Source organism: Asterias amurensis, chromosome 14 (assembly GCF_032118995.1).
Source record: "Asterias amurensis chromosome 14, ASM3211899v1".
Lineage (NCBI taxonomy): Eukaryota > Metazoa > Echinodermata > Asteroidea > Forcipulatida > Asteriidae > Asterias > Asterias amurensis.
Genome location: NC_092661.1, coordinates 8190733 through 8204237, shown reverse-complemented (window position 1 = coordinate 8204237; position 13505 = coordinate 8190733). Strand labels below are relative to the sequence as shown.

The following is a 13505-nucleotide window of genomic DNA, read 5'->3' as shown; positions in this document are numbered from 1 at the left end:
CTTTAGGAGTTATACAAACAAATTAAGGCTATAACTCAAGGTAAGAATTATTCTTAAACCTTGTACCATAAAGCATCCTTGCTCTATACTTGTACTGATTCTGGATGTCTCGTTAGTGCAAAGTCTCATGAATTACCCAAGCCGATGGGACTGTAGGAATTGTTATTGAAACCCTTTATAGGCAAGGCATACACTAGTTTTCCATTTACACACACACACTGCAGGCTGTAATTAATTGTTGATTAAACGTACATGTCAGATAATAGTTAGTGGTGCAACGAGGGCGCTGAAAATGGGCGTGTTTTAGACAAATGCTACCCAGAAACACCCTCTTGCGCCCCCCCCCCCCCCTCTAAAATGTTCTCCTATCCGGCGCAAGTTGTAAGGGAGGGGGGACTTGAACGGAATGGTAATTACTCAAAATTATTGTTAGCGTAACAATTTGTTTGCGAACAAAATATCTCTCATGATTGCTTGTTTTGTTTCCAACACGTTCAACACTATTTTTTAATAGTTGTGTGGCAACTGTTGCCATCGGTTTTTGTTTTGCATTGATGGCTTTCTCTAGTTTTCCAACCTCGGTTGGCAAAAACCTGGGATGTGACGTTGCAATTAAAAGGTCTCTGAACTCGGCCCCTGACAAAAGCCATGTACCGTTTGTCAACAAATAATTGCTCAGTTCGAATTCAACTCAAATGTACATTTATTCATACCTCATGAACACAGTAAACAATAATTTATAAAAGAGTAACCAATTAACAATGTTGTTTTTACAAGGCCGATAATAATTAATACAGTATGGATCGAGACACCCTCAAGAAGCCGTTGAGATGCCTAGTACTAACTTTTGCTAAAGAGTTTTCATATGTGCAGGTCTAAGTTGAACAAAGAAAAACCTTGTGTGGTTTATTGTCCTAATGTATACAAGACAACATCTTACACGAAACAAATGAAAAAGGTGTAGATATTTCGGTTGGCACAATATAAATAATTGTGAACTTGTTAATGTTTTTTTTTTCATTTATTTATTGAATAAAATAACAGATTTATTCAGTGCTTTTATAATTATTTAACATTTTTAGCATATTTTGCTATTGTAATTTTTGGGGGTTTCTTTTTGCACTATGAAACTGTTTTTTTTTTTTTCATTGGGACAATTTGTTTCTTCTAAAAATCTATTTAAGACAGTGAACACAATTGTCAAAGACTATAGTCTTCACAGTTGGTGTATCTCAACATGCATAAATTAACAAACCTGTGAAAATTTGAAATCAATCGATCGTCAAAGTTGTGAGATAATAATGAAAGAAAAAACACCCTGTCACACGAAGTTGTGTGCTTTCAGTTGCTTGATTACGAGACCTCAAATTCTAAATTTGAGGTCTCGAAATCAAATTCGTGGAAAATACATTACTTCAGAGGGAGCCGTTTCTCACAATGTTTTATACTATCAACCTCTCCCTATTACTCACAATCAAGTAAGGTTTTATGATAATAGTTATTTTGAGTTATTACCAATAGTGTCCACTGCCTTTTAAATATAATTTTATATAATTTCAGAGGATGTCAACTCTATAAATTAAAATGCAGAATAAAAATTGTCACCCCCCTTCGTGAAAAATAGTCCTTCGTATTGAGGTGGAAGGTGAAATGTCGGTCAGAGTCCAAGACTCCAACCATACATTAAAATAGTTTCTGGATTAAAATTCTTCAGCGAATCGAAAGAACTTTGTCTTCAACTTACCGTTACCAAAAGCAGGTGTATTTGTCATCCAAAACTTCCGCAGTCGCGTGCGGACCATAACAACTTCAAACGAATCTTTCTCACGCGCCCTATTTTAATTCCAATAAAGGTCGTTACCGGGCCGCACAAAAGACCTTGGAATGTGGGGAGTTTACGGCCCGGGCACTAAACGCTGTCCATTTTTAGGTCAGTTGTGTTATTAGGTTGAAGTCAGAAGCTGGGTTTGTATTTCGTGGAAGTGTTATAACGATAGATATACACGTGCAGGACTTGAACTCTAAAAATGTTATGGAGTTCCCACGTGTTGTGGATTGTATACTGGCTTCACCGAGAGTTGTAATGACAAACGCATATGCATGGAGGAATTCGGCTGGCTTTCCAACGGTAAACAACATTCTGATTTGTAATGCAAGTGTTCAGTAAACCTTAAGTATGAATTAGACCCTGTATTTTTAGTGTTGACTTTATCACTTGATTTGTTGATTTTCAAATTTGACAGAAGTACGGCCACTATAAGATGCAAGAGCCTCCAGACCATGAGGCAAGCAGCTACACCCCGCATACTCAATCCGTCGCCCCGTCGACATCAACATCTCCAGGTGGGCATTCAACGCTCTACCACCCACACCAACATCACCACCACAACAGCCATAACTCATCCCCGGTCAATGGCGTCTCTCACCCCCATCAACTTAGCGTGAAGGAAGAGGACAAGTCTACCGGCAGCGACGCGGAGTGCACGGTAGAGGCCGAGTACATCAACTCGCGGTGCGTGCTGTTCACGTACTACACTGGTGAACTGAACAAAGTGGTAGATGAACATTTCAGTCGAGCCCTGAATCAACCCAGTAGTTTCTCCTCCAATGGGAGGGTGGGAGTGAGCAGTGGGGAAGGCAAAGGCAGTCAACAGGGTATAACGAGTGAGGGGAACACGTGGAATAGCAAAAATGGAGGTGAGTAGCAAGAAACACAAATTGTTGATTGTTGACTTGGGGTAGCCCTATGTTTAATTACCCTTTTATGAACTGTTGGTGACCGCCAGTGGCCCTGTCACATCATTCACATCCAATTATGGTGTCCAAAAGTAAGACAAGTATAATGGTATCAGCCTATATGGATGTCATTATCATTTCCTTTTTTGTTTAATCAGAATCAACACAATAAGCAAACAACACATGCAGTCTACATTACATTTTTGAGGATCACATAGCTCTGTAATAATAATAACATGGAGCTTGTGTTGACGGTTTTATTGAGCTCATTATTCTGCAATTTCATATGAACAAAACAACTTTTGCAAACTTTTCCTAAAAACTAGCAGGACCTAATGAGCTTGTCACAATTTGATATCCTGAGAGATTAAGTCTCCACATAAATATATATCAGCAAGTCTGGTCAGAAACAGGCATGGGCCGTTTATTAGTAATCCAGCATGTAAAACCATCGAGTAAAACGCCTTGTTTAGAGACTATTTACTCTTCTCTTTGTTTGGATTTTGTGAGGTCACATCTTGTGTCATATGTCGCGGATACTCAAGAGTTTTAGAAAACATAGCATCACAAGTTTTGGAATGTACACACTACTTCATTCGTATCAAAAGTTGATAAAAATCGGACAGTGCAATCTTCATAAAATAATATTTTATGTTTTCTTCCATTGAGCTGTGTACACTTTGTGCTTTCCAGGCTCATGTCACATGACAACAAAAATGGGCTCAATTGGATTTACTTAGCAAACATTGAGCGGGGCACCAGTCACAACAGTATAACTAAATGTAAGTTTGGCTGGTGACCTGTTTCTGTTAAGCAATACTTTTATGTGCTTAGCAAGAGTGTGCTCACTTAAAGGCCTTATGCCTAATTATGCCATGGTCTACAGTTATTACCACATATAACTAACCAAAAAAAATAGGAAGTTTTAAACCATGACCAAAATTTCACATTTCAACTGTTAATGCTTGGCTAATATTATGCTTTCGTAAACACAATTATCCTCGTCTGTGGCAAGCCTGGAATTACACACAGGCCATTGCCTCCATTGCCCCTGGTCTTGGCCTCGGTGCCCTTCAAAAAATTTCCCATTGACTTTAAGATTTTGCAATGGAATTGCCCTTTGCAAAAAAGAAAATGGCCTTGCCCTTTCAACATGTTTAAAGATGAAATTTCAGGCCTGCTGTGGCCCACCTACTTGTTTACAAAAGCAATCCATGTATACCAGCTGATAATTATTTTGCTAACCAGCTTCAATCCAGTAAGCGAAAATGAGGAGCCATTTACTGTCACTTCTTCTCTTGGCTGGTAACCGTATTTTGCTGGAGTAAGAGTTTGTTTGTCTGATACTTCAATAAGGATCCGACCTTGACTTGACAGCATCTCGCGTGCAGTCACGGTCAACTTGAAACCCGCAGTACACATTCCTGGGATGCGACCTGATTCCTTTCTCTCTCAATCAATTTGGGAAATATTGAATTTGACTTGTCAACAATGTCAAGTCAGTTTAGAACCCTAGAAGACCCCGGAATGCGGCTAAATATGAAACATATGGTGCTCCAAACTTCCGATACCACATCGTAGTATGTTCGTGTTTTCTGAATGAGCGTGTGGATGTTCCGTCCCAACTGTAGATTTGTCCCAACCCTTGTTTGAGACTGGTCCCAACGTGAGTGTTATAAAAGTTGGAACTGCCGTCATTTCTGAATGAGCTTGTGGATGTACCGTCCCAACTGTAGATTCGTCCCAACTCTAGTTTGGGACTCGTCCCAACTCTAGTTTGGGACTGGTCCCAACTACAGTGTTACAGTTGAGACTGCCACTACCATAGCTGGGATCCAGCCAGCAACAAGCAGGTAGAAACAGTTGATTATTCTCAAGTATAATACTGTTTCTTTCTTCTATACGAAAACTAAACAATGGGAATTTATTTGCTCTTCAGAAACAACAAAACAACAACAACAGCGTCAACAATAGCAGCAGCAACAACAACGATAACAACAACAACAGCATCAGCAACAAAAACAACAAGAACAACAACAACAAGAACAACAAAAAACAACATTACCTATTAACAAACACACACAACAAACAAAAACAAACAATGCCAATCTGGAACCAGTATCTGGTGCACAGAGTCCAAAACAAAATCATGTCTACCATTCATAGTATTTTTTTTTTTTTGTATGAGTTCTCCACCAGAAAGTGAAGTCAGCCTGCCAGAGAGAAGTTTCCCAAATAAGGTCCGTCTTTCGCTTCCCTGCCCTCACAACCCCCTCTTATTAGTCTCTTATCAAGTTGACAAATGGAGATTTATTTAAGTTTGTATCATCTCTAGCCTGAGGGTCAAGTGCAGACATGGCCTGAAGCAGTTCATTACAGTGCGGCACTGTGTCAAGAACTTCCAACTATAGTTAATGAGCACCTGCATGTGTCAACCAAACGCTAGTCTCTTATCAAGCCGTTAGATCTGTACACATGCCGTGTCTGTGCGGGCGACAGTGACAGAGAAATCTATCATTAATTTATTAAAGGCACTAGACACCTTTAATACCAGTATTTTCACTTGGTGTATCCCATCATATGCATAAAATAACAAATCTATGAAAGTTTGGACTAAATCGATCCAATGAAAGAAAAGACACCATTGTTTGACACATCTATGTGCTTTCAATAAAAGAATTTAGGCCTGAAGTCTTTTATTGTTTTTTGCGTTACTTCAGAGGGAACCGTCTTTCACAAAGTTTTATACTAACAGATCTCCATTGCTCATTACCAAGTAAGTTTTCATGCTAACAACTATTTTGAGTTATTACCAAATGCCTGTGTTGAAAATAAATGCTATGAAGACTGCACACCATTATGCAATGGTGTGCCGTCGCGATATGCACCCATTAAAAGTTAATGTCACCAAACCGAGGCGGGGAGGTAAATATTCCAGTCTGGTGTTGTTCCAACCGTAATTTGAGTATGTATTTAAAAACGAGACAAAGAAGTCGTGAATGTCTTTTTTATTGTTATTAAATTCTATTTATTTATTTATTTACTTATTTCATTTAATTTTTTATTTGTATTTTATATTTATTTATTAATCTACTTATTTATTTATTTATTTATTTATTTATTTTTTTGTGGTGTGGGGGGGGGGGGGGCTATTTAGTATTTCTGTCGTGCACTGTATACCTAAATGCATCATGTTTGAAGTCAACAACCCCACGGCTTGATATTTGACCCCAGCTCTACGACCCCATGAAAGCAGTGACCACAAGCATTTTGATTCTCAGAAATAGTTGTGGGTTTATGAAATATTCTTGTAGTTGCTTGGTGCAGAATCGTATAGAGCAAGGGCAGGTTTCAGTCCTTGTTATAAGTGTGGTGCATCCCACGTGCGCCTAAGCGCAGGTGCAGCCACAGGGCCCCAAAATAGTCAAATCCATTGATGAGTGTACAGATGAACACGATGTCTATTAACCCATAGAGCTTGGTTTTAACCCCAACATACTCAAACAACACCTGTTCACACGACAGCAATTTAACGGGGGTCCCTCGCTTTATTTTAGTAAGGTTGGCAACATTTGAAGATTGTACTTGGTGTGAACGGATAACACTGTTTGGACTGTCCAAGGTCTCTCGTGAAATCTCCCATATTTGCTATTTGTTTGTCGTGTGAAAAAGGGCTTTACCTCAGCTGTGGATGGGCCATCTTGGTTGTCGGGTGACTGCTGACGTCACACGTTTACAAAAGAGCCACCCAATTTCATAAAATATCATTTAAAAAAGGAACATTACAGAATTGTTTTTTTTTTTCTAACAAAACAGTTGCTGGCAGTGTAAGCACTTTATGTAATCCACCATATACATAGACTGACAAACCTGTAGAAGTTTGAGACCGATCGGCCATCTTGGTCACGAGAGAATAGTTAAAAACCGATTGCAAATTTTGCATTGCATCGATGCCAAAATAAAAAAGAATAAAACGCTCACTGAGCGATAAACTCCAAACGCGAAGTTAGATTATTTATTTCTCATCAAATGACATTTCAGACAGAAATATTTCAAGGGATGTTTTCAACTATCATCATCATTAGAGCGTGTAAGTTTTATGTAAATCTGTGATCTTCACGATATTTGTTTCTTACCAATTCTGTAACGTTCCTTTTAGCAGCCGCTTTGTGCTTTTATACGGGGCGTAGCAGGGTTTGGGTACTGTTTTTACAACACAAAATACAATGTCCACAGACTTACATTAAACTTACACGGTTTGAAGATAAATATTGCTTGCCGAGGGGCTGTAGTTTTTGAGAAATAAGTGAAACAATACCACGAAAATAATTTTCGGTTAAGGAGACAAAAATTATTTTAGCATGTACCGGTACAACGTATTTTAAATACGCGACCCACCTGAAAAAATTGCCCTTTGATTTTAACCTTTTTCTCAAAAACTAGACGACTATTTAAGACAAAACTACAGGTAAATTATATAACATATAACGTCATTAACACTTAGTGGTGATTCATGTTATGGCCAAAATCTTGATCTACAAAAGGTAGATTAAAACGCAACTACAGACAACTTTCTTCTCTGGCAAAATGTGACGCCGATTTCAGAACATCTGTTTTTTTTTCTTCTGATGATCTTTGTAACAAAAGACACGTGTACACATCATGTATCTCCCATGTGGCTGATGGGTGATCGTTGGACATCAAACGATTGCACAGTAAAACCTATGACATGACAGTAACTGCCGTGTAGTGTACGGTTTACATGTTGAAATGTTCCGGGCTTGTCTAAATAAACTTGCTCTAGAACTCAAGTCGTTACCGAGTAGGTCTAAAGAAAAACACTGCGTCAAAAATATGAAACAACGGCCGTTTGACTGTTTCAAGTTTACTGTTTGTCATACGATTTTGATTTCTGTATTAAACCATAGAGCTGTTGTCCTTAAAGGGAAGGTACTCGTTTGGTAAATTACTCAAAACAAATATTAACTTAAAAACTGACTTGGTAACGAGCATTGGAGAGCTGTTGGTAGTATAAAACATTGTGAGAAACGGCTCCCTCTGAAGTAGCATAGATTTTGAGAAAGAGGTAATTTCTCACTAAAATTTCTCACTTCTAGCCAGAAGTCTTTTATTCCTAGGTGTTTTCTCTCATCATTTTGTCGCAACTTCGATGGCCAATTTAGCTCAAATTTCCACATGCTTGTTAGTTTATGCTTACGTTGGGATACACCAAGTGTGGAGGCTGGTCTTTGACAATTCTCAAACGTGTACCTTCCCTTTAAACAGACACTATAGCTCAACCATTTTTCTGCTGCTGTCAAAAATATTCTAATTTATATGTTGAAAAATGTTACGTCTAAACCTCTCGGAGTCATTGTGTGAACATGGATTTACCTTGTTATCACTACCAGTACCTCCCAACATTTCAAACTGACCAGTGAAAAGGCATTTAAGAACTAGTGAAAAGGTAGTGAAAGGGTAGTGAAAAACACGGTGAGCTGCTGTTACACCACTGTTGCGTTGTTCTTCTTCTGTGTTTTCTAAGCCCGCTTTGTTTGTTTGTTTGTTTCTATTTCCAGTCGGTTTTAAACCATCGCGTTGACAGCAAACTCGTGCATAAAAAACCTCCTGACATATGGGTCGCGTATGACACACAAGGCTGTTTACTATGATCGCGAGACATTAAAGATTTCCCCACTTGCTAAGATTATTTGGAGCGTAAAACGCCATGATTTTCTTTGTGTTTCTTTACCATCGAGATGTGCCATTAAAAAAATCTTAAAACTTTAGTTGTGAAGAATGGCCATCGCTAATTCCTGCACTATTTTTATTTGTTTTTGAAATGTATGAGGGTTAGTTTGTGTGAGAATGGGGTTCGCAAATAACGGATAATATTTGTAAGAAACTGAACAAATACGGAGTAAGTGTTCTCTTGAATGTAATATAGGGCTTGGGTTCGAATAAATTCCAAACCAAACAAAAAAATCATTATACGTAGTGTCCTAACTTTAAGGCTGGGTTACACCAAACTAGTTCATTGTAAGTTAAAACTTGCTTGAAGTTTTAGCTAGTTCAGATTGCAGTGAGAACGAGTTCGGTGTGATGGGGGCCGGGTATAACCAGTAATAACTTAAAGGAGAGGGTGTCTGGAACATTTCTCAATTCATAAATTTAAACCTCGGTCTTTCTTTCTCTGATGTCTGAATTTTAAATGGTTTTATTTTCCTCCCGCAGACACGGTAGTGTCGCCAATGTGTCAACGCAACCTCCCAGCCTCGTTTTGGAACAGTAACTACAACCACAACAAGTACACTCACCATCACCACCACCACTCTCACCACAGTACCCCAAGTAGCTGCCAGGGGTCAGCCACAAACTCCACTCACCACGACGCCCTGTTCCCGGACCCGTACCCATCATCCCTCCATCGGTCGGTCCACCAGCCCGACCCCTGGCACTACCCGTTTGTCTCTCAGAGTTCGTACACCCATCGGTCTAGTATTCATGATTTGACCTATGGGATGAGTATGAGTACCGGGGGTAGCGCGTTCAACCCCAGGTATAGTTCCTTGCTCATCCAGCCCCCGGTCCGACCGGGACGGTTACCTGCAATGCCCGGCCAGTGTGACTTCACTAAGGGGGGAGAAGGGTGGCCCAGTACTTACCCACACGGACACACACAACAAATTGCGTCTGAGATTCCTTCTTATAGCATGGACTCAGGTGAGTTTAAATGATTCTGAGTTTGCTGAGTATGGTTGTTTCCAACTTTACGTTAAAAATGTTAAGAAAGATTTACGTGGCATTTCTCGTTGGATGCCAAACAAGAGATACAATCTCCATTCAATCCTAAGCCACGAATCCAACAGTCTGATTTGGTTTGATTTGATGGGCACCGTTAAGAGTTAATCCAAGTAGATATATCCAGCATGCAGAGCGTGGGTTCGAGTCCCAGTTGTGACACCTGTGTCTTTGAGCAAGACACACCATGTGATTCGTCCTTCGGATGGGACGTAAAGTCGTTGGTCTGTGTATTGTGTAACAACGTAAAATAACCCAGTGCACTTTTCGTGAAGAGAGGGGGTTCGCCCCGGTGTTCCTGCTTTCATTGACTGCATATTGTGCCACAGCATTTTGTAAACCGTTACAAGGTGCTGAGTAAAAGGAGTAGGTCTCATATTTCAAAACGTAGTCCCAAATCCTTGCAGGAAAATACCGAACGTTAAAGCGCCTCCAGCGTCACTGAGTGACATATATGCGCGCTATTTAAGAAGCCACTATGTTTATATTTCTAAGGACTCGATTCCACGCATGATGACGCAGCAATGAAGCCGTAGCCATAGCCGCTAATTGGGACAGATCTAGCCTTAGCCGTAGCCGCCAATTCAGATACGGCCTGAGATTGAATTCGTTTTTTTTTTTGCAAAAACCAACTTTGTGGCATTCACTTTAAAGGCAGTGGACACTATTGTTAATTACTCAAAATAATTAATAGCGTAAAACCTATCTTGATCACAAGTAATGGGGAGAGGTTGGTGGTATAAAACATTGTAAGAAATGGCTCCCTTTGAAGTGCCATAGTTTTCGAGAAAGAAGTAATTTTCCACGAATTTGATTTCGTCCACGAATTTGATTTCGAGACCTCAAGTTTAGAACTTGAGGTCTCGAAATCAACTATCTAAACGCACACAATTTCGTGTGACAAGGGTATTTTTTCTTTCATTATGATCTCGCAAGTTCGATGACCGATTGAGCTCAAATTTTCACAGGTTTGTTATTTTATGCATTTGTTGAGATACACCAACTGTGAAGGCTAGTCTTTGACAATTACCAATAGTGTCCACTGCCTTTAAGACACTGGACACTATTGGTAGTTGTCAAAGACCAGTCTTCCCGCTTGGTGTATCTCATATGCACAAAATAACAAACCTGTGAAAATTTGAACTCAATTGTTCGCCGAAGTTGCGAGATAATAATGAAAGAAAAAAAACCTTGTTGCACGAAGTTGTGTGCTTCCAGATGCTTGATTTCGAGACCTCAAATACTAATTCTGAAGTCTCGAAATCAAATTCAAATATTTAAGTGAGAAATAACTCCTTTCTCGAAAACGACGTTACTTCAGAAGGAGCCGTTTTATACTTATCAACATCTCTCCATTGATCGCTGTCAAGTAAGTTTTTATGCTAACAATTTCTTTGAGCAAATTCAATAGTGTCCAACGTCTTTAAATCATTACCACCAACTGCCATACAAATTTAAGGGGCTGGGTTTACGTGTACAGTTGTAGGAATAAATGCATAATAAGAACAAACGTGCATGTTTAACATCAATATGTCAATCCCTCCAAGTCTGTCTCCTCCTTTTAGAATACTCGGCATTAATGGACAGCAACATTATAAGGACTATAACATCTCCCTCAAAATGCGCGCGGTATTTATCGTTTACAATCAGCGAGCGAGCGTGGGAAAGAATGCCGGAGTTCGCGGGGAATTTGACGGCACCGCATTGCACGCGTTCCTAGCGATTCGTGCTAGCCGGCCGGAAATTATCTTTTTTGTTTTGCTAAGCTGGAAGGAGGATGGTACAGTATGGGCTGTCTGGTTTATGATTTACTCCATGCAGACTTCTGCTTAGCAGTTGAATAATGTACTCTGGCCTGCCTGGTATATGCGGTGGTGTTGGGCCGTCCCTTTGCGGTCTCGCACAACAGTGTTGACAACTTCAGAATTTCATTGCTATATAAACGACAGAGTAGCAATTAAAAAAAATTCAATAATGCCATATTCAAGGGCGTTCGTTCTCTATACGCTCAATTTGTGGAGCGTATAGTGTGAACAAAAAAAATGTTCAGTGATTCAGAGAGGAAAGTTTAAATGTCAGAGTTTCTAGTAGATTTTGTTTCTCCGGCTTTGATCTTAAATAAAAGATGTAATGTAAAGTGAGGCATTTGTTGTCCGTCCCGGTGTGGGACCTGTGTGTATGATATCTTTGAGTGCAACAAGGAACTGATTTGTGCTGATGTGATGCGTATGACCTGTTTGGCTGTGTATAATAATGAACTTATGATTATTTAGTGTAAAAGCTAATTTTGTAAGCTGCAAAAAGCAACGTCAATATTTTGGCGGATCTATATAGGGGTCATCATTCGGTAGAACTCTGGGCCTCTATTCAGCATGACCCTCGCGTATCTTCCTTTGGCATGGCCTAAAACATTTAAAGGGTCTTTATTCGACATGAGCGAGAGCTGCCATTCGGAACGAAATTACCCCAGAACATTTATTCGGCACGAACGGAGGTTTTTGTTGGGCATGAAAGGCCTTCTTTCGGCATGACCTGTTGGCCTTCGTTGGGTAAAAAAGTGTCTTTATTCGGCATGACCCAAGGTAATGTATTCGGCATGACCTGGGTTTATTCGGCATGACCTTGGGGTCATCATTGAGCCTGGCCCAAAAGACTTGCGTCCAGCATGGCCTAGGGTCTTCTTTCGTCATGAGCAATGACTCTTCGGTCTTAAGTCTACTTGACCTACCAGTCTTTACTCGGCATGACCGTTGTTCATCATTTCGTATGGCCATGAAACGGCATGACCTCTAGGTCATTCCGGTTTTAGAATGGCATTTCTAGTTTTAAAATTCCACACGAACCTTTCACATCAGAAAACAAGTCACATTTTAAATAAACATTTTCCTCTTATATCATACTCTCATAATGAGAGTCTCATTGTACCATGGCAATCTTGTGCAAAGCAGTCCCGTCCTCTCATCTCCATAAGTGCTTTTAAAATGCGAGTACGAAATAAATCAGCAAAAGCTAAAGGGTTTAGGTACTTTTTGTACGACACAAAACACAATGCCAACAGATGTACACAAATGACGGTTTGTGAAATCCGCCCAGGGGTCGATTTCACAAAGTTTATGGTAATAACTTGGGACTAGTCATATGACTCTTTATGAATTGTTCCAATTTGAGGCTAGTCCTTATTTAGGACAAGTAATTCAGCCTAACTCGAGATAAGACTAGTCTTATATCTTTGTGAAACCCACCCAGGACCCCTTTCCACATCGCACGGCGGTGCAAAGCGAACGAGTTCATCCGAAATGGTGTTTTAATGACAACTGACTGGGGACAATTACCGGCTGCGAATGCTCGGAATTCAACCCATGAATCCATCATCCCCGTGGTAATACGGCCAATTTAGGTAGGAGGGTCGACCGTGCTACGCTGGGGTTTAATTGGCAGTGGTCTCCGTGCAGCGTTGATCGGTGCCTGGTTTGTGGCGTTACGCTCGGTACAGAAGCCCCCATGATACCCTCGATAATTGATGTTAGACCTTCATCGGGCGTAAAACAAAGGAGTGCGTCATTTTTTATTGCTGTTATATAACACAGCACAAAATTATACCTGTTTTTTTGCTTCTAATGGTCAACACAGTTTGGTACAAGTGTACTTTGTAGTTATGGTTTCCAGACGATATGTGTCAGATTTCCCAGCGATTGTACCTACTTTATGCTCTAAATAGTGAGAATGGTTTAATCTTGGCGCTGTTTACTTCACTTAAAATTAGAAGCACCAAACTTCAGCCGTAATTCTCCGCAGGTCATGGTTACAGAGGACTGGCTGTTTAGAAAGAAAAACCACAACATCATCATCATGAGCCAACATAAAGCACATAATAATATACATAAATCTGTTAAACACAGTGGAGACAAATTAAACGGAAACCAGTTAATATACAGATCCAATGTAGACTGTCTGGTATCTTGGCTGGT

General features: G+C 39.9%; 1 protein-coding gene across 1 annotated transcript in view; it reads left to right on the top strand.

The window, feature by feature from the left end:
- Nucleotides 1-13505, top strand: part of LOC139947148 (transcription cofactor vestigial-like protein 2) — a 28275-nt gene that overhangs the window by 1743 nt on the left and 13027 nt on the right. Inside the window, exons 2-3 of the mRNA XM_071945006.1 lie at nt 2244-2697; nt 8971-9459. Coding sequence (XP_071801107.1) covers nt 2244-2697; nt 8971-9459 — 943 coding nt within the window. The remainder of the gene's footprint in view (nt 1-2243; nt 2698-8970; nt 9460-13505) is intronic.